Source organism: Anguilla rostrata, chromosome 9 (assembly GCF_018555375.3).
Source record: "Anguilla rostrata isolate EN2019 chromosome 9, ASM1855537v3, whole genome shotgun sequence".
Lineage (NCBI taxonomy): Eukaryota > Metazoa > Chordata > Actinopteri > Anguilliformes > Anguillidae > Anguilla > Anguilla rostrata.
The window spans coordinates 17,302,480-17,328,365 of NC_057941.1; the positions used below are offsets into that span (position 1 = coordinate 17,302,480).

The following is a 25,886-nucleotide window of genomic DNA, read 5'->3' on the forward strand; positions in this document are numbered from 1 at the left end:
TAGATGCTTCACTTAATAAATGCTAATTCATTCGTCTTTAGCTCACTCATTTTTACACTTGAGTGAACAAATACTCTGACCCCATAAATTTGCAAACCATTTACATGCAAACAACTTTCATCCAGGCTGCCCTTTTCCACATGTTTAATGCCACCCCTCATCTCCACAAGCGACAGAATTAAAAGGTAATCAAAACAGTTTGCATTGTATTAGATAAAAGAAAATACCAAGAATATTCATCTGTTAGTTTTCAAAAAGTATTTTGTTGGATGTGATTGGGATTGTGTTTTTTAATGCATGCTTATATCCATAGTGGCTTCAAAATAAAAATAAATAAATAAAAATGGAATCTACTGAATGAATCAAAAAACAAATTGAGTCACGGTTTTGGAATAAAATCAGATTCCACAAATGAATACCATTGCCAAACTGACTGGGAGGTTAATTGTAGTTTTCTTATGTTGACGTAATCAATGGTCACTTAGAGAAAAACAAAACTCTGCAATACAGAAATACTATGTTAAATAATAACAATAAAGACACAGGCAGGAACTTACAAACTACAGACATCATCAAACTTATAAACATTTAAGAAAAAACCTTAAATGTGAAGAGCAGTAGCACATGAAATATAATTTAATAGAGTTGGAAATGTTGAGAGCACACATTCACTGCTCTAAATAAACAAACATCTATATATATGTAGACTGATTGATAAACAGCTTCAGAACATAAAAATATTATAAATGCTATGGCACTGAAAGAAAAGTGACAACACATGACCTGATGCTATTTCATTCACTCAACTATCATACAGTCATACTGGTTAGTGAGATCAGAAGGAGGACATAACTACTTAAATAAACATTTTTAAAGATTATTGTATTTTTGTTTGTATTCACAAATTGCATCCAGTAAAAGAAGGCACAAAGTATTAAGTCATGTTTTGCATATTAAAGAAAGGGAAAAAAAATAAAAATCTATAAGCACATGTTCAGTCCACTAATGGTTGTCCACTGAATATAATCAAATATACAGACTTTGGCCAGGTTTTTAACATTTGAGATATTCATTAATGGCACAGATAAACCCTCAGATAAACCTATCCACTGCCTTATTTCATACAGCAGTGGAGAACACAGCATCAACCTGAAAATCATATTTCAATATATAACGCCAGTGATCCTCCCTTTAAGGGTATGCCACCTCCCATCTCCACACTGATAACACAAGTGCTGTGGCACTGAAATAAACGCATTATGCAAAGGCATTATTTTTTCACCTTAGCCCCTGATTTTTAAAGGGCTGAGAGTATTTAAAAGGCTTCTTATTCCTACATTTAAGCATTGCCTCGTCATGAGGAGTGGATTCTAGGGGTAACTTTGAGCAGATGAAGTGTATTAGTCTTTTTTTTTTACTAACTTCTCTCAATAAACATGCTGCCAGACCTATGCAAATATACTGCTCCCATTTAACGTGACAAGTTCAGGCACAGTAAAATGTATTGAAACAAAAATACTGTGTATATACAAAACTAAAACTGCCACATCGTAACCAATAACCCTCTTTTAAACATGCAATATATTAACATCCAAATATACAACACTAACGTACAGGACAAATTAGAAACATAATTTTATGTAATCCAGAAATACAGTACTGGCTCTGCAACTGAAACTCCATCTGGGTCATCTTATTGCAGATGTGTAATCAAAGTTCTAATCGTTCTGTATTTGTACCACTTCATGACATCTGACACACACCTACATGTCATCGCTTTGAGCCAAATTTTGGATTTCACAAGATAAATATCAAACAATAAAAGTAAAGGATGAGAAAAATCCAAACAAATAAATAAATAAATTAACAAGACAACTATTTAATAAATATATTCATAATAATTTGGAATTAATAAATATGTAATTATAAGTAATAAATAAATACTTTCATAATACTTTCCAAAGTTTCATTCTCACTAGTGTGTATGCTGGGGCATATTCCTGCCAAGCCTGCCGCCATTTTGTGACAGTGCTGTAACACAGTGTGACAGATTGGCCCCTGTGCTGTGACAGTAATACTGAGGGGACGCAGCGGTATACAGTGGGAGTACCGGGGGTACGTGGAGCTAGGGGGTTCAGGGGAACGCGGGTACATTTAGGAATGAGCCTAAGAGGCCTGGAGGAACAGTTTTACATGATTTGGCGGGGCATGCCGTAGCCCGTCATGCCCGACTGAGACGCCCCGCGGTTGCTGCCCATCTGCAGGCTGATCAGGCTCTGGCCCTGACGAAGCTGCTCCTCGGAGAACTCGCGCCGATGTCCTTGGGCTTTCCTGAGGGCACGGGAACGACAGAACAGGCAACCATACAGGTGAGACGGGACAGGCAATCGCATAGGTTAATGGGACACAGGTTTTGTTTTTGGAACCAACTTTCATCCAATTTTTTCCCCCTTTTTTTCTGTTTTTGATGTCCAGTTGTATTTGGATGGCTTGTTGCATCACTGCGAGATTCTCCACCAGCTTAGACATGCGCAGCCAGATAGGCACGCTGCCTCCCCAGTCCACCTCACTTGTGCAGCCACTGCATTTGAGGAAGGCTTTTCAAGCTCAGTTGGCAGACTACAGGCACCTAATCAATTTGAGCCAGCTGAAACCCTCTGCTCCTCCTGATGATGTGGGAAATTATGCACCCCCCCCCTGCAAGACTCTCTGCACAGATCTGCACAGTCAGACGCTGGCATAGTCAGGATTCAGTACCACACTGTGAGGTGCATCACTGCACAGAAAACCAGGAAAGCCTCAAGTACTTTCTGACAAACGGCACTAATGCCATGAAGTGTAGCAGCATCACTCTCACCTGTGGAACCAATCACGATCACCACGGTAGTACCCATCATCCTTTGTGATGGCCACGCTCCCTAGAGCCATCAAGGTTCTCTGCACGGCAGCCATATCCTTTCCTGTAACCACGGATAGAATGAAACAGGGAATTTTTTCATGACACATACAAGCATAAAGTACCCCTTAATGTCCAAGTCTCATTAAACAAACATGTCTGTGTCATAATGTTGGTTCAAATATTGCATACTGAACATCTCAGTAACTTCACTAAAAATATATACTGTACAATCTTTTCACTCCAGAAAGACTGGATGAATGGATGGCTCAATTATTTCATTTTAATATTTTTTGGCCTTTGGTTGGATATTACAACCATAGTTTGTTCATATTGAAAACAGCAGAAGCAGAAACAAACATGTGCATGGTTTTGCCTTTCTTTTTCTGGTCAGTTTCTTGCAGTCTGTGAAAATCTGGATCTACAGTCTAGCCAGGCATGAGCTACTGTATCATAAAACCGTTTGCCAACCTTCCCACAAGTCGACAGTCTGAAAGATGTCAGTTGTGATCACCCCATAGGCCTCAGCCGCCTTCAGGAACTGGGAAATCTTCTCCATCTGCCTGAAAGCCATCTGTGTCTCTGGGATCTTCTTGATTGGCTCTTTGCCGCGTGGATACAGGCTATTAATGAGTCTGCAGAGAAGCTGCACAGGAAAGAGGAATTCTGAGCCACCATGAGAAAACATGGCTGACTGTGCAACTGGTTGAAAATGCATTGCTCTGGGAAATGACCCTCCAACAGCTTGGCTAACAGTCTGGATATTTGTCTGTGGCTATTTTTACAATTTGCATGAAATTTAGGTTTATGGTGTATACTCTTTTCACTTATTTTCCCCGGTGTTTATGATTTAAGGCTATAATCTAGTTTTTCCTCTTTTTTCATGTTACTGTGGCTTTGTCTTGTACGCTCCACCCAGAAGCTGAACAGTGGAGTGCAATTCCTTAGAAAAAGGTGTGATAATATTTTGTAAATTATTTTTATAGTGTTGCAATGGTTAACATAATGTCAAATACTACAATGTTGGTACTGCTATAGGAGTGGTCTTTGCTATCCACTGCAATGCTACTATGAGGTATTAAGTGCTGAATCATGTGGTTTGAGTGTTAAGATATACTGAGTCATTCCCAATTGATTTCTATTAAGGAGCACCAGCTTCGTGTGAGTAAGCAACACAATTACTAAGCCAATTTCCTGCAGAGGGTGTGATTAGGTGACCAGATGGAGATGGTCTAATCAGAAATTTGGCCACGGTACAAGAGGTAAGACCCCTGCCATGGGATCAGAATCATACAGAATCAGAACCAGGATTTAATGCCCCATCTGATGGCCCTTCCCTCACCACGGATCCTCTCTCATCGCACTGATGCAGTGAGTTTATTCATCCAGTCTCTAGACGGCTCATTGCTGACGCATCAACACCACTTATACCAGCAAATTTATTGGCTGCTACAAGGAGGAGAGGCAGTTAAAAACTATAATTTTTAAGGACAACAGTCAGTGTACGATGTGTATGTGGACAACAAATAGCAGGGTCCTACATTTTGCAAAGTGGTCACATTTTCTTCTTGGCTATACATCAATCATTATGACAGAATATCACTACCGGGTCCTTCAAAATGGCATCCTCCCAATGAAACCTGAATGAATTTGCAGTACCTCAAAACATGCATTTAGTTTGCTTAAATTGCCATGTGCAGGAAAGGACCATGCAAATGTGGCAGACAACTACTGACCAGCACATCTCAAAACAGGGAAAACCAACTGTCCTTGAACACATTCCAAACCAACAAAATCATGAAACTAGTCTACTGAAATTATATCCATTACTATTTTAACATACACCTGAAACACAGAACACACTATATTTCTGTGGTACTGGAAAGGGAGTGAAGGTCTATTTATAGTGTTTCAGCTACACACAATGTAGATATATCTATTTGCATATATCAGTTGTATCCTCATAAGACCCATAAATTCATTTTCCCCCTGTAGACATGAGTCTCTGGTCCTAATCTCAAGAACCATATATTCTACTTTGCTGAAACATACAATACAAGACTTTCAATAAAAATAAGATATATAATATTTTCACTGCAATTTTATCATCCAAAACAAGTGCATGCTGTCAAAAAAATTCAATACTTTAACTTTTTTCTGCCAGGTCGAAGAACGATGAAAGAACACTGTTTACTTTTATTTTTTCATATACAAGGTAGCTACATATAGTAGATTGTTAAAAAAGCTCATTTCTCATCAATAGTTGAATATTTTGCTTCAATGTACCTACTTTTCCATTCCTGTTCCTCACTTACAGTAATCTCTGTCAACTGCCTGCCAATTGTCTCCATTCAACTTTGAAAACAGGCATATCAGGCCCTCAACCAAAGCATTTCTGTAACTCACAAGGTCTCCCATCGCCCCCACATATGCATCACTGAGGGTCTGTGGTCTGTACTATTGACTGATAATCATCCATGAGGGTCTATAGCCAGGGACATGAATAAACTCACTGTTCCGTCCATTAGCCAGCTCTGGAAGTTGTGTTTTCCTGGCTGCGGCCTCTCCACGTTGCCCCCACACTGCGCAATGATCCAGTCCACCAGCCTGGATTCCAGTTCAGGGTCATACTTCTGTTCTATCTTCTCCTGCACCTCCCGACTCAGTCCGTAGCTGGGTCCTCTGTTGGCCATCACTGCTGTATTTCTCAGTACAAACTGTCCACCCAGCACTACTGCCCTCCAAATATGGAACAACACCCTGAAAAATGCACAAGACATGGATTAGACTAAATGCATTAGACACGGTTTGCAGTGACAGCTTCATTTCCTCATCAGGGTGTGTTTCCGTCTTTAGATTACCCTAGAACTCAATAGAGAATCCCAACCATTTACATTGAGATCTATGTTATTTGGGTCAACCTGACAATTATTACTTGCTGTCAATCCAAATTTCTTCCAAGGAGCATATCTTTAAGAAAGAGAATTCAATACAGGTTTTCAATGCAATGCAATATTTTGTTAATTTGTAATAATCATGTATCATCAGTCTAAGAATAGATGTATCCATTTAATGTGCTAGATATTCATTATTTTTATCATATATTGTCTTTGGTGTCAGGTTACTACATGACAGCATGGAGAAATGGTGGAAATAAGCTCTTTAACCAAAGTTAAAAGTGTTGAATCCTGTGTGGGACTGAATAATAGCCTGACGAATAACAATATTATCGTCTGAATCAAGTGTCATCTGTGAGGTATATTAAAAAGGATTTGGCTGTAGACCAGTAGAGCAATCTTTTAAGAAAGGCAATTTCGTCCAAAGCGTTTAAGTCATTGCCTTTGAAGTCCAAAACCTAACCGTAGCTGAATTTCAGACTACCTAGGAGAACTTCCTAATGCATTAACAAAATTTTCCTCCCACCCGAAGCCAGAACTTATTGCGTACCAATGTCCTGGGACCAGCGGTCGTGTAGAGTAGGGTGTGGCACTGGACGTCAATTACAGTCAGAAATAAAAACGCCTTCTGTCACAATGTAATATCCTACTTTTGTTTTACATACGTACAATCCAGTTTCTAATTCCAATTCTATCTTTAAAATCCAATTCTAAAGTACACGCTTAGGTATATATGGTAGATTGCACATTTATATTTAATCACATTATTACGCGCAGTTTATTTTCTTCAAAATAATCGCAGGAAAATGAAGATTATTTCAAATGCACCATCGTAATAGCGCAACTGCTATTTCAATATAACCGTCAAATATCCTAATTCTCGACAACATGACATCAATGCGTGACTTTACAAAATTATTGTAACAATGTAGCAAAATGAAAGTGCTAAAAAAATATAATCACATTTTGTATTTTAATACATACATTTAAAACCCGTTTTCATTGTCGCACTTACGATAAGATTTTGTAGATAGGGCCTGCGTAGCGTCGTTGCTTTCTGCTCGTTTCACTCCGCAGTGACTTGCTGAAGAGGCTGGACAGGGGCGCGTGCGTGGGCGAGGCTATGAGCTCACTGTCCGGAGGCGGACTGCTCCACGTTTTATATGCAAGATGCTGCTCTGAAATAGTCGACATTTATTTAACAGACGTTCGCATCCTTTTATATAGCAGGAAGCAATTCAGGTCACCGGGGTACACCAGTGCCACAATTCGACCACCTCCTACGTTATTGTTACTAGTTCCTAACCTGTACTCCACAATTATTTTCTCGATATGACGTACAAAATAGTGCTACAACACTTCAGGAGAGATGAAGGCAAACTCATGCGTACGTTTTACCCTGGGATACATGGGTTAAAATAACATTTCACTATAATCGCATAGACGCTGCAACTCAATATTGATCTTCAGGAAACAATTAAGCCTAGTTTAATTAAATGGGATCCACGAGCCTCAAATTCTGCTTTTCACAGCCCACAAAAGCTGCGTGAAGCTCTGGTCGGCCTCCTTCTGCACACTAGGCTACGTTAAATCTCCCGATGTTGAGTAGCCTATTTTTTATTTCCTTAGTAAATACAAAATACGAACAGGAACTAGAATGAATTAATGTTTCAGGTATTCGTTTTTTTATTTATTCGTTTATGCAGTCGTGCGTTTTTCATTCGTTCATTCAAACATAAGCCTACGTGCAAATTAGTGTCGTCAATCAAAATCCAGTGAGTGATATAAGATCCCGCTTGCGAACGGAAACGGCTTTAATCGTATGTCTAAATTTAGCAAACCAGAAAGCGTTCTCAGCGATCGATAAGCGCTGTGCTTTCAAAAGATGACTGCCTTGCATAGCCTAACACGTGTAAGTTAATACGCTGTCCCTCAAAATGACGTTTCCTTTCGGCTTAAAGAGAGTTTAGATGATGTGTATTGTTATTAATTGCCTGCAAATGAGTATGAAGTTGGAGTGGTTCGTCGGTTTCGGTAAATTGAATGCAGGCCTATTGAATGCAGATTTTGGAAAGTCAGCGATTCATTGCACAATGATCATGTCATGTGAAATGCAGTAATGACATAGATAATTGTTCACAAATGCATATTTATTTTTGGTTACACGAGAATCTGCTGTACGTTGTCGTAAAGTAAAATAAAATGTATTACATATGTCAGATTGATTCACTACCGAGAACCAACATCTATTCCAGCAGAGCCTACATCTGTATCAAGGGCTTCATTTCTATTATCTTGCTCAGCAGAAGTGAACAATTGTGGGTGTTCCCCGTTCCCTCATTATTCGCCAGTATCTCCTTCTGTAGCATTCTCAGTGTCTTTCTGTGTGTCCATCAAGATGAGCTCGAGCATTCCGAAGCATATCCATGTAAAGCCTGTTATTTTCACTGGAAGACAAGACAAGACAAGATATATATATGGATTTATGCTGCAATGTTGAATGTGTTTATGTGTGTATGCTCAAGTGTGGTTGTTGATTTTTTTGAAGCTTTTGAAACCTGTGAAATCCAACAAATGCTGTGACATATGTTTTTAAATCCTGAAGCAACAATGTTGCATTAACAAGGCAGTATGACCATTTAGTGTGCTGCCATTCAGAATATCCAGTACAGCGCAGAACACACACGTACAGACCTTAAATGCTAGTGTTTAGAAATGACAATCTGCAAAATAATTTTATTATCTTTCTGCTAATATATGTTTTTAAAGTTAGCATAAAGCTTCATCTTTTGGCCTATGAACACTTCATATTTGTTTACAGGACTTTGAAGCAACTGGATTTTATAAATATCTGCTTGGGCTAAAACTGTAAATAAATAAATAAATAAATAATACATTCATTTAAAAAAATAATTTGATAGGATTGAGCATGTTTTTTAATGTGAAAAAATCAGTGCCATATCCTTTTTTCTTGGTAACAGTCTGATTTAAGTATGGGCTGTAGTTGTACTGAAGACCATTAAGAATGTACTGCGGATCAAACACAGGAGACAGAAAGAAGATGTGCATAGGTATGACATTAGCTCAGATTTGAGTTCAGTTCAGCGGTCTATATTTACACAGCAAGCTCCATAATGTTTGGGACAAAGACATATTTCTTCTCAATTTGGCTCTGTACTCCACAATTCTAGATTTGTAATCAGTTAATTCACATATGGTTAAAGTATACATTCTCAGCTTGGCTTCACAATTTAGAATTGCAGCACTTTTCATACACGGTCTTCCCATTTCAGGGCAGTATAATGTTTGGGACATAAATATTATGGAAATGAGAATAGTAATGTTTAGTACTTGCATGCAATGATTCCTTGAATTGTGTGACCCATAAACATCACCAGGTGCTGAGTGTCTTCTCTGGTGATTCTCTGCCAGGCCTGTACTGCAGCCATCTTCAGCTCCAGCTTGCTAGGAGGGCTAACTGCCCTAAGTTTACTCTTCAGAATATGAAACGCATGTTTAATTGGATTCAGACCAGGTGAATGACTTAGTCAGTCAATAATTTCCCCGTTTTTAAAAAACTCCTTTTTTGCTTTAGCAGTATGCTTGGGATCATTGTCTTGCTGTAGGATTAAGCAATACCCAGTGAGTCTGGAGGTATTTCTTTGAACTTGAGCAGATGTGTTGCTTCTGTACACTTCAGAATGCATTCTGCTACTACTTTCAGCAGTTACATCATCAATTATGATGAGCCAGTGCCTATGGCAGCCATGCATGCCCAAACCATAACACCCGCCACCATGTGTCATAGATGAGGGTTGTACTTTGGATCTTGGGCAGTTCCTTTTGGCCTTCACACATTGTTCTTGCCATTACTCTGATTAAATTCAATCAAATGTTTTTATTGCTTATCAAAAATTGTGGAGTACAGAGGCAAACCAAGAAAAAATATGCCTTTGTCCCAAACAATATGGACACACTCAGTTTTAAAACTAACATTTTCATTTGGGATCTATGATGATCCATTGTCTTTCATTGAATCATGGGTCTCAATGTCATGGCCATTTCTTTTTGTGAAATCCTGATTTTCCAGCTCAGTGGCTGCCATGGATGGAAGAGCATTACAGACAGTATTAATTTAATGAAATAACTGAGTGATTGCTCCAGGTCTCAGTGCTGCTCATGCACTCAGCTGCTAAAATGAAGGGTTCATTTGAGGGGCATGAGAATAAGATTTCACTGTCATCCATATCACGGCATGGTGGGTAATAGAGCTTTAGGCATACAGGAAATGTTTAAAGCTAATAGGTTAAATTTGTGACCCAGTGGGACCCCTGGTTTGACAGGTTTGATGCATGTATTACAACATTCAATTAAATAAAAAATGGTGAGTGAAGAAGTAGAATGACATGATACAAGGCCATTGTTAGCTGGCGAAAAATCCTTTTTACAGACGTTCATAATGCATGTAGTGATATATGTTTCCAAGGCTGCTGGGAGCAGTAGCGGTATTTACAGGAAGTGGAACCAGAAGGAAGATTGTTAGCAACTCATTAGCGCTGCTTCAGTGCTACAGTAAATGCAGAACAGAACTTGTCAAGCTAGCTGTGGGTTTGAGGGGCTCAAGTGCACCACCACTCCAGAACGTCTGCGGACAGAGCCAAGACAGAATGGGAGGGAGAGCCAGAAGCCACAATCTCTGGCTGGAGAAAATGATTGGACTGGCCCTGCAGTGAATGCTGAGATTCTCAGTTTCATGCAAAGTAAACAGGGCAGAGATACAAAGGAAAAACGGTTTAGAGAGGTAGCAAGGTTTAACTGAGAGAAGTGGATGGGGGGGAGGGGCTATGTGTGAACAAGTATCTCTGTTGGATAGCCTATGAGCACAGCTGACAATATAATAATAATAATAATCATAATAATCATAATAATACATTTTTAATAAATAGAAACTGTCTATACAGGCTTCGGTACTCACATGGCAACGGCACGGTCAAACATGAGGGAGCCCATGTCTATGTAATATTGAGCATCTGTCCGGAGCATCGTCCAGTACTCATTGGCCTGAAACACAGAGACCACGGCATTACACACAAACATACATATACAGTATACACACCCATGCATGACAGTGTGCATGTATGCATCCCACAGAACATCAAACATAAAGATACGCAATTAGACAAAGACGTGCAAACTAGTCACATTGATGGCACCGTATCAACATAAGTTACATATGCACTTTCATAAAAAATTTTCCATAAAAGCAAAAATAGAGACAAGAGGTGTACACAAGTTAAACTATACTATAATTCCACTGTGTATATTTCAGTATATTTTGCTGCTAAAAACAACCACGGCTTTCTTACTCATATTTTTAAAAGACAGCTATGTTTTGTTACTCATATCTAAAGAAAGTCCAGTAGTTAATGTATGAGAAGAAAATGCATACTTCTAAGAGAATAGAATAAATGCAGACTGATCAAATAAGGTCATGTAACATCTGAACCCATGAATCCATAGATTAGGAATTAGCTTCTTTATTCTACTATAAATGAAATGCTGAGGATGTATATGTAATAATAACATTCTAAACCACTCCCTCAAACACTAAACTTCACTGATCACTCCAAAGGGAGTCTGAAGGTAGGAGTGAATGAGGGACCAATCAGGAGAGTCTTCAGTATGTTCTTTTGCTGTGTAAATCTGGAGGTAGAACCCCATTGGTTATTACCACCCTACCTGCTCTTGTATAGTGTATCCCCATTGGTTCTGGGAGTGGTATGGGTCCCAGTACCCTGCGCCAGGATACTGGGTCTGCCTTTTCAGACGGATGAATTGCTTTGCTTCTTCCTCTTTCATTACCGGGGCAGTATAAATTCCTGATGTAGAAAATATTTTTAAATAAAAGTGTTATTGATTACAGTTCATAAACCTACAAAAAGCATTTTTAGAATGTAACTGCTAGTTATTAAACTAGCAGTTTATTCCAATCATTTCATCGCTCTCAAATATTGTGTCCCTCAGTTCTGTTCACATTTTTTAATGTGAAATGATCTCCATTGAAAACATGTTAACATTTAAAATCTAAAATATAAATGAGTTGTCATGTTTTGACCCCATTTTCCACATATATTGAGACTGCTAAAGCTTACAGAATCACAAAAACATAGAACAGCAGAACAGAAATTCAGATTTAAATGCATCAGCTCTAAATATGGAAATCCTGCCTCTCTTTCAATATAACACATTATAGTACATTAAAATGTTAGTTAACTGGCTTGATTACAGGTCTTGTGAATATGACACATGTATTCATGGCACACATTGATAATGTTGAAATAGCATGGCCTTAAAAAGCAAATCATTCCTCAATATACATCATGTGGACAAACTTAAGTGTCACGTGAAAGGAATGGCTACCTGCAATTGAACTTATTTTTCATTGGGTACACTGTAATCATTTTGCTTCACTGTAATCCAATAAGCTTAAGTATTAGTTCTGTAAAATACACTTTACCACTCAAAAGAATCAGCAGAAGTATAATTGTCCTCATGTCTCAAACCTGTAAAAAAAAAAAAAGAAACAGTTAGTTCTGAAAATCTGGTACAAGTATGTACATTTCTGAATCCTTTCAGTAATGTGTGAGAGTACGTGTGTCCTGATATTATTGCTGATATGCCCTTTGTTTGTGCGTTTGAGGTGAAGCTGACTTATTGCCAGCATATGCCTCTGAAAGGTCAGTGTTGCAGTTAACAGATCAGAATGACCTTTGAATCAGACCTGGTTACTGCAGCAGTGTGATGTTCAACCCAGTGAGTCCAGTCCAATGAACAATCATACACGTTAATAAACAATACACTAATGTCATGGACAGTTGGCCAAAGACAAATCTTCAGATTCTGGGCTGACACCACACAGATTTTGAAATCAGGTGCAGTAGTTGTAGTTTCAGAACCTGACTACCCTATTAAAAAACTATATCTCTTACAGGAAAATGTTTGTAAAATGTACAGGATTTCTGGTTTTTTCAAAACAGTGTCAAGGTCATATAGAATAATGGCAATGAACAGGATTGCTGTTGTTTTTTACAGAGTATTTTTTACAGTGTATATACTGTATACTTCTCACCATAATTGAAACACTGCCCACTATAATTCTTCGTGGCACATGAATGCTATGCAGAATTATACCCACGGCAAATATTTTACAGCATAACTATACAGTAATGAGAAATCTCACAGATGGTGATTCCATAAATATGCATTCTAACTGGAACTGTTGGACACCAGTACAAGGCTCCTTAACTTATAGTGTTTAAACTACAATGTACCAATACCACATAAATGTGCAACATAAACTGGTCAGATAAAATAGAAATACCGAATTTATGCATAAATACTTAGCAGACTGAATTACCTGCAGTAAGCGATGTGAAGTAATCTTTACCTCACCCCTGCTTGCCTGAATCTCTCTGAATCACAAGTCCCAATGAATCTCACAGATAGCCGTCACACGTTAAAAAAAGCCTCTTTTCACTGGGAGAAATTTCTCTAGCACACCAAACTAAATCACACTGGTCAAATAATCACGTGTTTCCGTGCCAGCAAACTGAGAAACAAGTCTTTCTTCAAAACTCAGCAGGAATTTACCGGTGAGGGAACGCATATGGGTGTCGATGTGACATGGGCTTTTTCTGAAATGTCAAACAAAAATAAGCAATGTTTGTATATTTAAGCAATATTTTATTATCATTTTTATCTAAAATGTTTTTAAATGTTTGTAAGGTAATGCATTGGCCGCACAATTCTTTCTAGTGATACTAAAATTTCATGTCCTTCAAGTCCATGTCTATGCTGATTGATGAATTTTTAAACAGCTAATTATTCAGAAACCCATGCAGAGAAAGCATCCTGACTGAACCAGGAAGAATAGACATCTCTGGAGTACATGAGGAGGTCAAAAGGTGAGCTTTGCCAAACAAGCAAACCGTGCTTTTTAGTTCAATTCCCTCTTCTTGTGTCTTATGGTGTGGCACATTTTACACAATACAAGAAAACTTAATCAATTTAAAACTTTGTTAAACAGCGATCAGACGAGTCCTCCACACTGCAGCCAGTGGTCAGGCGAGTCCTCCACACTGCAGCCAGTGATTAGGTGAGTCCTCCAAACTGCAGCCAGTGAATAGACGAGTCCACACTGCAGCCAGTGATCAGGTGACCCCTCCACACTGCAGCCAGTGTTCAGGTGAGTCCTCCACACTGCAGCCAGTGATCCAGTGAGTCTTCCTCAATGGGGGTCCTCACGTTACAATTTTCTCCTGCGTGCAAGTCAGAGCCCAAGTACTAAGATCTGCTGCCATCTAATGGAGGTTTAAATATAGGTTGATATACAGGGTTTCTCATACCAAGGGAAGTCTGGTCTCATAGGGAGAATAATTATGTACTTTGTGCACTTTCACACCAAGTTAATTTGCACCCTGTTGCAGTTTTAAATGCACTGTTTAATTTAGGTTTGCTTAATATCAGACCAGAAACACTCGTTCAATTAAACTTACTTTGCAAACACACTGTATATTGAATCTTTCCAAATTTTATATATTTCTGGTGGACCAACACCACAAACATACAATTTACAAATGTCTATCGCCATCGAGGAAAAGCTATTCCAAGGTTGACTCTGGTTTTTGAACGAGCCCTGACGGCTTGCTATTTGGCTTCACCGCACTTTCTTCTTCGTCACGCCATTGCAGCAGCCGATCCCAACCCAACAGGCCCTGTAGCCACTCCCTCTCCTCCCCACAAAAAAGCATTACATATTTTAGAAGAAATAAAGGCAGAGAACCACAGATTCAGCAAATGTGTGCCAAGACAGAGACTGCCAATGCAGTATAGATATGACTGAACATAGTTATTTTATAATATTTTCAAATAAAACCCTGCATACTATGCATTTAAATAAACCCCATTATACCCAAAATTATATACAGTACATGCACGGTTCAAAGCTTGAAATAAAGAGGACATTTGTGCCAAATGTAAAATTATAATACAAACATACATTAAATCTGAAGTCATACAATAGGCAAGACAAGAGGCTGTTCCACAGTTTAATCTCGTACAAACAGCAATGCATATTCCATCAGAAATTTGAACATTAGTAATGCTCTCCCTTCTCTAAATCTAATTTGAAATACATTTTTAAAAATGTACCTGTGGGAAAGTGAAAAAGCAAATCAAATACATGAACACAAAGATGCTCTGGAAACAAATTCTGAACTTGGCAGTGCCAACTGTGGTCAGAACATTAGTGGTGTGTGGCACAATATTTCTGATAGCATCACCAGATCCCTGCAGGATTCCCCCACCTCTTCAAGCATGAGCAGCTCCTCTGGTCGAGCACGGTGCACTCCTCCCACGCAATTAAAGCGCAGCTCTGCTGGGGGGCTGTGGTGCTATGATGAACTGCAGGCAGCACGCACTTCTGAGGAAACACACTAGCCTGTGTTCTCCCAAACTCAAGAAGGTTGAAGCAAAGGGACACGCAAACAAATGATATTGAAAAATTAGGGGAATCAGTGAAAACTGTGGAAAATCGTGTCAGAGACTACTGTGGCAATACATTGCAATGCTTCCTGCTGTTACAATGTTTCCTAAAAGACAGCAACTGCAACAAGGCTAACAATAGTTCCAGCTGTTACAATGTATCCTGTCAGACAAACCATGAAAATGCTTTTTAAGAGTGCTTATTTATGTGACAGTCCATGCTGGCATGCTATTAAAGATACCGTAACAATGCCTTCTAAAATACTTCCTGCTGTAACCATGCATCCTGTCAGGGTTAATGTGACATTGCTTCATTACAAAAAGCAGCTAAGAGAATGCTTCTATACAGAGGGCTGTTATGGCAATGTTTCTTTACAGAGCTGCTGTTACAGTAGGATGCACCATCACAGAGTTTCTGTGACGATGCTTCTTTACAGAAATAAACTGTTAGAATGCTTCATTACAGAGATAAACTGTGAGAATGCTTCATTATATAGTCCACTGCTGCATTTAAGAGCAAATGTGTAAATGCTTAACTACAGAGCCGCTACGTTAGAGGGCAGACTGAGAAAACTACCTTACAGCAAGAATGAACTGTGAGAATGCTTCACTGCAGGGAGCCGAGTGAAGGCTTCACTAGAGCTGCTGTGACACTTCTTTAGCTTCGAGAAAACTTCATTAGAGAGCAGCTGCGAGAGTCGTGCAGCACTGCAAACAGCAGCTGCGAATGAGAATGTTTCACATCAGCAAGCTGCTCCCTTCAAGATCGCTGTAAGAATGCTTCATCACAGAGGGCTGTTCCCTTCAAGATCACTATAAGAATGCTTAATTAGAGAGGGCTGTTCCCTTCAAGATCACTGTAAGAATGCTTCATTAGAGAGGGCTGTTCCCTTCAAGATCACTATAACAATGCTTCATCACAGAGGGCTGTTCCCTTCAAGATCACTATAAGAATGCTTCATCACAGAGGGCTGTTCCCTTCAAGATCACTGTAAGAATGCTTCATTAGAGAGGCCTGTTCCCTTCAAGATCACTGTAAGAATGCTTCATCACAGAGGGCTGTTCCCTTCAAGAGCACTGTAAAATGCTTCAGTAAAGAGGCCTGTTCCCTTCAAGATCACTGTAATAAAGCTTAATTACAGAGGGCTGTTCCCTTCAAGATCACTGTAAGAATGCTTCATCACAGAGGGCTGTTCCCTTCAAGATCACTGTAAGAATGCTTCATCACAGAGGGCTGTTCCCTTCAAGAGCACTGTAAAATGCTTCAGTAAAAAGGCCTGTTCCCTTCAAGATCACTGTAATAAAGCTTAATTACAGAGGGCTGTTCCCTTCAAGATCACTGTAAGAATGCTTCATCACAGAGGGCTGTTCCCTTCAAGATCACTGCAAGAATGCTTTATACCAGTGGGCTGTTATGAGAACATGTCATGAGACACCCAAGCTTGGGGAAACATATGGTTTATTATGTGAATTAACAATGGGAAACAGTGTGAAAAGTGTTTTTAAAAAAAAAAAAAGGCACAGGTAGAGAATTATGCAACCTGGCGTTTGAGCAGAACAGACCTCCGGGGGGAAGGGGGGCTGTACTCTGTTGACCGAAAATAGCAGCATGACCAAGGTTTTTACAAAGACAACACTGAATAAACAGGAACCAAAAAAAAAAAATGATTAAAAACCACTCGTAAGGCGCACGTTATAGACAAGCTTCTTTTTTCACAGTCTGCAGCCTCGTTTCCGCTCCTCTCTCCTGTACTTGCACGATAGGGTCAAACCCGGCCTGAGGGAGGAACGGTGTAGTCACCTGGGAGGGGGTCGCCTCCCCCCGCTCACACCAAGGTGGTCAGTTTGTCGATGAGGTCGTCGATGGTGTAGACGATCAGCTTGATGTCGTCCTTCTCGCCCATGCGGTGCTGTCCGTGCTTGCGCAGGATGACGTCCACGTCCGAGCCCAGGACGCGCTCCGCCACCTGCATGGAGATGTGCCAGGGGATGTCCAGGTCCTTCAGCCCGTGGATGAGGCGCACCGGGCAGGTCACCGGGATGGGGCACTGCAGCACGCAGTGGTTCTCCGCCTCGTGCAGGAAGTCCATGCTCAGCGTGTAGGAGCCTTCCTCGTTGAGTTTGGTGGCCACGGTCCACTCGCCTTTCTCCTCCACCTCCTTCCTCACCTTCAGCACAAAAGGCAGGGTCAGCGTCGTGCGATAAAAGCTGTCCAGTGTCACAATCACAGCTACAGAGATATTTCACAAATATCATTTGCATTCAAACACCCATCACCTTCTGGAAATGAAATATTATGATGGTCACAAATGATACTGCAACACTCCACAATAAAGGGGCATATTCACAAATGACTATTATTATTTATTTATTTTAAGTGGACTGGTGCCACTAGTAGCTCACCCTTAATTGGTGGGTTGGGGTGCTGGCCTCTGCTATACTCGTATGAAGGTGTAAAGTGGTCCACAACTCCCACAAAAAGGATCTACTACTCATATGATTATAACAGTTATTGTGTGGCGTAATAATCGCAATGCTGACTCTTTGTGGGAGCTGCACACCACTTTACATCTTCAACTGTATTAATATATTGCTCTGAAATATATTTGTCATTATATTTTCCAAAACATCCATATATTTACAATTATAACATGTCCATAGGGGCTGTTTCAGCTTCTACATCAACTGTAGCTCAGGAACACACTCTCCCATACAGATGTGGCTTTTTTTGCCAAACAAACGACAAGAAATGATATGATTACTTTTATGTTATAAAAAAAATTTATTTAAAAAGTGCAAGCAGATTTTTTATTATAAGTTTAATAAAATTAACTGACAGCTCTTAAAGTAGCATTTGTCGTGCAAATGTGGAATGCAACCAACAGTTACAGAAGCATGCCCTCCCACACATGAAAAGCAGCTGGGCATTTCAATTTTTGTTGGCCTTTCATTCAAAGAAACAAGGATCACCATGTGAACGTGCATAAGTGAACAAACATGGTATTCATTGTTGCCTATGTTCATAATCACAGTATACAGTAGCGGTGAAGAGATTTGCCTCACCTCTAAAGGAAGCGACTTGAAGGCTGTGACAAAGTGATCGGCTGCGGTGGAGATGCCCACCAGGGCCGAGATCTTCTCTGGACGGGCGATGGCTGCCAGGAGCATGAGCCAGCCGCCCATACCCGAGCCCACCAGGATCTGCACCAGAGGACCACGGGAAACCACTCACTCAGATTACACAGACGTTTCTGCAGCTGTGCACAACGCTGAGGTTCATTTACAGCACAGAAAATCAACCTCAGGTTCGCAAAATGACAGAAACAAAATATTTAAACCATTCACGACTACTCTTCAGAATGTTTGCAATATCAAACAGAAGAAATACCCCTTTTATGGTTATATAAAGGGTGACTTCCCCACTGTAACCACTGAAAAACAGCTGTGTGGTTTCCCTTTGAACATGCCTACGTTAGAGGAGATGACATTGGCAGGTCCAAATGGCAGTCTGTGTCAGTTGTAACTGCACCTCCAGGGAGAGCTACGCTTCAGATCAGTACTATCAATGACCACCTCTTCAGTGTGGATCCCAAGAATATTTCAGCGGTTGGGAAGGCTCAAGTGTTGCATTTGGTTCAAAATCTCTAAGTATAATTAAATAAACACAATGCTCTTCATTCTACTAACAACAAAGCAGCAAGCTTGTAGTAAGCAGATGAGTCCAGTTTGTTTACATGTATATCTTTAAACAGTTCTACTTTTGAATATAAACAAGTTTCACATTACATTTTGGCATGAAACACATGCCTGATGAGTGACTTAAACAGATTCCTTTTTTAACATGTAACCCAGAGGTGGGCAACAAGGGCCGTATCCGTTTCTGGTTTTCATGCCAGCTTCAGGTCTTAATTACATAATTAGCACTAACATCTACACCATATGACATTGTAAGCTACATTTCTAGACAAGTGGATGAAGGATAACCAAAGGCTGTTCTTGTGTGCCTATATGAAACCTTTTATTGTGATCTAATCTGCAAATGAGACAGTGTTGATGTATACAACCAATCCGCTCAATTAGCCAGGGTAATTGGTGGAAAAAAAACCTGCATACACACTGGCCCTCCAGGACCAGAACTACCCACTCCTGATATAACCCATTAATACAGTTGGATATTTTACAGAAGCAATTAAGGTTAAGCACATTTCTCAGGAGTGCAATGGCAGCACCCCAGCTGGGAATCGAACCCACAACCATTATGAGTTCAGTTTCCTAACCAGTAAGCCACATTACCTCCACTTTTCTCCATTTGTCTAAGGATTAGCACATAGATGGAAAAAATACAACTTCTTTAGTGACAGGGTGAGAAAGTGCCAATTCTAAGAGCAACTTGGCCGTTGGCAGACTTGTTCGACACACTGGTCTCTCTTGCACACACTGCTTTGTGAATCTTAAGCATTTGAATAAACATATAGCTACAACCAGGATGCCAATACCTTTTTGTAAGCTTAATATGGCTGTCGTCTGTCAATGTAAGACATACATAAAGTATGATAAAAGCTACATAATAATCAAGTATAACCTGCTAATGGCTAGAGACACTAGACTTAAGTGGTAACCAAGGAAACCCAAAATATTTTCCCGTGAGACTGCATAGCACAAGGTCACCTCGAGGTTGAAGTAATCATGCTTGACAGAGTAAAACAAAAACTGACAGAGGGGAACAAAGCATGCTACACTGTCAGGTAAAACTAGGTACACTACCTGGTTAAACAAGCACTGCTTAGTTGACAGTTTAGAACATGACAACACTTTTATGGGAAAGATACATATATATATATATATTTGAAAAGACAGTAAATTTAGTTGCTTAAAGGCATAAAACCACTTCTCTAAGCTTCACAGACACTAGGATTTCCGTCATTACATCAGAATTTGAAACGGATTACACTAATTTCAGCACTTTGGGTTAAAAACAGAGGTGCGTAGATCTAAAGAAATCAGCAACTACATTCAGAATAGACCAGTACTCAATGTTTTTAATTAAAATGAGACAAAAAAATCTGCATATTGTGAAATGGTGTTGTAAGTTCATTAGCAGTCTTAAATTCCTGTAAAGTAAGAACCTAACATTTCAGTAATATTCCCCATTTTAACTAAAAACTTTGATGTGTGAATCTTTTGTATGTAGTTATATCTTCTGAATGTAGTTATATCTTTAGATGAGGGCAATGTATTTTCTTTTGAACTTACTGATGAGCTAAATGGAAGTCTTTCCATCTAAACAAATTCTGCACCAACTTGTTTCAAATCCATAGCTCCATACCAACGGAGTAAGATTTAAAACCAGTGCCTTATAATGGATCAAAAAATTCTCAAATGCCATGTCACTCATTTTAATCGTAAATCTTTTACCAGAAAAATCATCAAGCTGGAACAATAACATCTCATCTGTCCAACCAGACGGTCACCAACTAATGCCACATAAGCTAGCTTTAACTTTAGCTAATAGTCTTCAAATGATTTACATCTTAATGATTCTAGTTATAACACAGATACAAGAATGCTGTGTACAACACAGCAGTTGAGGCCTTTACTTGAGACAGTCTTTGATCTGATTTATTTGAGCCTGCACAACTCAACTTACCTCAAAATATATATATTTTTTTCTCAAATTCGATGTGAAGTCCATTGATGCCCCCAGTATTTTCACCACTGGAAGATAGAATTGTCATTCAACTGCTGTAAATGGCCTGGTCTTTTTATTTATATTGTTCCTGGTAGTTCCTTTAACTCTTTAAGCTGACCTTTCTGCAGCCCGGTGTTGACTGTTAAAATTGAACCCAAGCAACTGCAGATTATTCCAAAGAAGAAAAAAAAACAATGTTGCAAATTGCAGGGCCTTGTAGGAGATGGTACGGTTAGAGTTGAATATTTTAGGTTGAAAGGCACACAAACAGTTCAATACAATTTCCGTGATCTGTGATGGTGCGTCCATAATAGGGAAGACATTTAGCAAATATTATTTTAAAGCTTGCGCCATCCCACAACACGTGCACACTTACTTACCAACCCTGTTGATATTTCAATAATCAGCAAAAACAAAGCATTCTGCAGAAAATGCACACTGTGACATATCTAAGCAGAGGACGCATTTGCCTTAGAAACGGAGGAAAACCGTCTCAGGAGAAACTCACCTGTGGACCATCCACAAGTTCATCCAGCACATACAGAACATCTCTCTTCCAGCTGCCGACTGTGCATTCGGCCAACACGCCCTCCGACGCCCCACAGCCCGTGTAATCAAACCTAAAAAAACAGAAATAAAACATATATCGTGCTAACAACAAAACAAATAGTATGCATCACCCTACACAAAGTATAATCATTACTGTGGCTTGACTGTGGGCGTCAATACACACATCAGAAACACAGAATAACACAAACTGTTGGGTTATAATTTAATCATTCAGTGTTCAATTAACAATGGTTTATTTCCTTTAACACATGAGTCAGGCACTGCTGATGTGAAGCATTGATGATGGCTCAAGCTACTCCATGAAACTTACCTCAGGTAGGAGTGGCCTAAAGACCTGCAGAACTCCTCTAGTGCCTCTGCTTTATGCCCACTCATGTTGGAGGAGAAGCCTGGGAGGAAGACCACGCCCGGGCTCTTTCCCTTCACCTTCCGATAGGCCAGCTTTGGCTGGTCTGGCCGTGTCGCAAACTGCACTGTAGACTTTTGCCTGAGACCTTTTTAAACGACAACAAAAAAATACGGATTTGAGTCAAAGGTGCACGTGCACAAAATGCACGGAAAGACGCAAACAGCCATACCATAAAACAGGGGGAATGCACAGTTTCAGTGAATTACAAGTCAACATGTATTGCATGCAAAACATCATCGTGAATAGTCAGGAATAACCAGTCTGTCAAAGCACCACAGCTATCTAAAACAGACAGTCTAGGAAAGGAATACTCCAGGGATCTGTGCTGGGACCAGTTTTTCATATAAACTTGTATGAACTAGTAAAACAAAAACATTATTAGAACTGAAAATATATTTTCTAATGATACCAAACTGAAGGGAGAAAATAAAAAATGTGGGCCTACATGTCACTAAAATTACACTAAATGCAAAATTATAATGAAGTATAAAAAAATATCCAATATAAAAATCTAAATATTGTCCATATAAGCACATGCAGTATCTCATGTTCTTAGGGGCAACTTGTTTGTGTGCACATAGGCTGAAAACCATGTCACCAAATCATTTGGCAAACACTTGTCAATAAGCTGAAGCAACATCTGCAAATAACTATAAGGTACGACCAAGTGCAGGACATACGAGTATGCCTGACGACAAAGTGCACGACATATGAGGAAGCCTGACGACAATGTGCACGACATCAGACCAACAACTCAAAGTACCTGCCCTGTGAAACCTTGCCATGGAACTCTTCAGGACTGATACCACTGAAACAGGGCAGCATCCTGATGTACCATTTTGAGATTATTTTTATTTATTTTATTTTATTGTTAAGGAACAGGGTCTTAAAATATATTTTTCTAAATATTTCCATTCTTTTTTTCACTTTTTGTTTTGTTCACGAGCTATTTTATTTCTTTTTGGCACCTAAAAGAATGGCAAATGTATGCAAGGTAATTCTTGCTGAAAACGTGACCTATATTCACTTGTGTGACGAATCGTTTATCATTACTTGATAATGGTGAGGATTTAACAGATTAATCTATTTGGCTAATCTAAATACTTCAGAAATGGATCAACCCAGACTGTTTTCACCACTGTTCGCGTCCTAGTGCTAAGTCATATGAAGTAAAAACAGATTGAACAATGCTTTAATTAGGCAGTATTTTAATTTCATTTTGGTAACTTTATGGAAAGAATAAGAAACTCCTTATAGGGGTTTAAAACAAAAGTGGTGAAATAAGAGAGATGTAAGGCCCTTAATATCACTACGAAGAGTAATCCAGCTAGCTACGTTACTTCAATGTTGCTACTTGTAACGTTATTAGCCAGTTAACCCAAGCTACTTAGCTAGATCTACCAACCAACTGGAGCAGATTCAAGGTTGAATGTCATTATATCCCGAGCCTTAACACACTCTGTTACTAATCGTTATATCGTTTATGGTCATACGATAACGTAAATTAATCTAGATAGCCAGCTAAATTTAAGAAAATGTTAGCTAGCTGAATTAGCTAGTCTAGCTAGACAATTAGCTAAAATTAATCACGACGGCGCCTGTCATTTGCTGCCACACGTACATAACTCGACTTGTTAGCAGCAAAGTACTAGCAAAACACGAATCTGAACCGACAGGTAATACTAACTAGACATTATTTAACAAGAGACGAAACGATTTCTTCGCAAACCGCATTCTCACGACCGTATATGGTAGCAGTGGCGCCAAGGCCTTGCTAATCATTCTCTATTCCACATATACTAGTAGCTTCCCTGCTAGGTACAACCACCTTGATAAGTTTGTGGAGAACACTGTTTCAACAAAAGGTAACAGTCGCTTCTGACCTCCGGAGGCCCGAGGCGTAAGACAAGCGGCTCCTCTCGGTCCTATTTTCAGCACAACTCTCCCCCAGCTCCTCAGCACAGCCGCTGCCATACTGTTCCTCTGTCAGGACAATACTTAGCGTTCCGTTGCCTGTTAGCCAGCTCGATAAAGTGTAGTCCACACAGTTGTCTGAAGAAGTCAATGGATTTCACCTTTTACTTCCGGTTTTCTCAGTAAGTACTGTGCATGTTTCCGCCACTACAATACGTTACATAACTATTCCTTGTTCATAAGGTATATTCATAAATGTAATACGCATATCAGCTGTAGGCCCGCTATGTTGTTGCTTTCATGACTCCAAAATGTAGGCTAGTGATCCAATGGTTATTTTATACTGTATTTGGAATATATGATACTTAATGGAAATATAGAAAATTTTAGAAATTCCCAAATTCAATAGATATTACATCAGTTAAACAGAACTTATGTTTTACCAGTTTAGTTCTTCCTGAGTTGTGATAATGTACTCAATGTTACACGTTTCCATTTTTTTATTATTTTTTTATTTATTTATTTATTTTGCCACACAAAAGCACTGATATAGTTTTTCCCCACTTAGGAAGGGTTGCTTTCCTGAAGCTGTGTAGGCTATGCTTCTTTGGGCAATTGGCACCTTCTCTTGTCTTGGTTCTGCATATACATAGCATATTTAAACCTCTGCTTGACCTAAAATTGACCACACACTCCCTGATAATTGGGAAAGTGATTCTATTGAATCAACATCCATTTATTTATATATCTGCCAGGAGTGTTTTGTTGCAATTAATTTGCCTCAGAAATACATGTTTTAAATTTCATGAAATACACTTTTTTTGTGTTGTACCTTTTCATCCTTGTTATTCAAGTATGTTACAGAAACAGAGATTATTCCAACACTTGTATTTGATCACACTCCTGTACTGTTTGCATTTGAATTCCAAGTGGAATATGTTTTTTCTTTGGAACAGATGTTCTGTTTTTTTTTTTTTTTTTTTTTAGAAATGTACATAGCTGAAACAATGAATGGAATAAAATGAACATATACATTAATTAATAGAATCACCATGTTTTTCCATTAATCTTGAAAAGATTCATTGAAAGACATGGATCCCCCCCAAGTCTCTGTGGATGAACTAATAGAAGCTGCTGTTTCAGTGGATATAATGGGTTTCTTCACAAGCCATTATTCAGATAAATCTGCTTTCATCTAGGCCTTTATCTCTCAGACACTGACATGTCTACAGTTTACTACGACAGGTGGCTCTCTTGCTCGGGTTGTTTTTTTCTTCTTCTTTGAACCATGATAGAAGTGTTCTGTTTTTGCTAGCAAGCATGTCTTGAGGACTCATTTTACAATGTATCATGCAGCAATTATTTTCAAATTGCAATACATTTTTGAGAGTTCTGTGGTAGGTCAGTGGGTTCAATGACAACAGTTTCACATGGTTATCCTTTTCAAAAGAAACAGCTAAACAAAGATTAAATAATGTATACAAATACCTGAGACACTATTTTCAGCATGTTTTTGTCAAAGTCCTATAAACCTCATTTATCAGGAAAGCCACATAGATTACTTTGATGTGCAATAATATAACACATGAAACAGCTGAATGCTCCGAATCCAATAAATCCACTTACCTTAATATAAGTATAAGAATAAAATATAAGCCTACTCCATTTTGGAGTACTGTCCCCCACATTACCAGAGCTGCAACTGTAAGTAACTTACCCAGATAACAACCAGCCAAAAGGATGAAATAAACTGCCAGGGCTGGTTTCCCAGACATTAAGTTGAGTCCCAGATGAAATTTTTTTTTCCAATGGAAATCGTTGAATTTTTCTTTTCTTTTTTTCTTCTTCTAGGCCTAGGCTTAATCCATGTCTGAGAACCCGGCCCCTAATCACAGCCTTCCCATAATCCAGTCCAGGTGTTCAGTCATGCCAGGGCCTACACTACAAAATCAGGTTCTGTTAGGCAAG

The 25,886-nt window shown here is 39.2% G+C and overlaps 2 protein-coding genes across 2 annotated transcripts; both read right to left on the reverse strand.

Annotated features, from left to right (window-relative positions):
- Positions 1 to 127: 127 nt before the first annotated feature.
- LOC135263082 (transgelin-3-like) lies at positions 128 to 6,965 on the reverse strand. The gene is made up of 5 exons (XM_064350687.1): positions 6,809 to 6,965; positions 5,410 to 5,656; positions 3,368 to 3,542; positions 2,858 to 2,960; positions 128 to 2,331 (listed from the first exon to the last, which is right to left on the reverse strand). The coding sequence occupies exons 2-5, from the start codon at positions 5,587 to 5,589 to the stop codon at positions 2,190 to 2,192; spliced, it is 600 nt and encodes a 199-aa protein (XP_064206757.1). The 5' UTR covers positions 5,590 to 5,656; positions 6,809 to 6,965; the 3' UTR covers positions 128 to 2,189.
- Positions 6,966 to 16,778: 9,813 nt separating this feature from the next.
- abhd10a (abhydrolase domain containing 10, depalmitoylase a) lies at positions 16,779 to 24,091 on the reverse strand. The gene is made up of 5 exons (XM_064350690.1): positions 23,888 to 24,091; positions 21,906 to 22,089; positions 21,534 to 21,645; positions 18,400 to 18,537; positions 16,779 to 17,504 (listed from the first exon to the last, which is right to left on the reverse strand). The coding sequence occupies exons 1-5, from the start codon at positions 23,976 to 23,978 to the stop codon at positions 17,163 to 17,165; spliced, it is 867 nt and encodes a 288-aa protein (XP_064206760.1). The 5' UTR covers positions 23,979 to 24,091; the 3' UTR covers positions 16,779 to 17,162.
- Between the last annotated feature and the right edge of the window lie 1,795 nt (positions 24,092 to 25,886).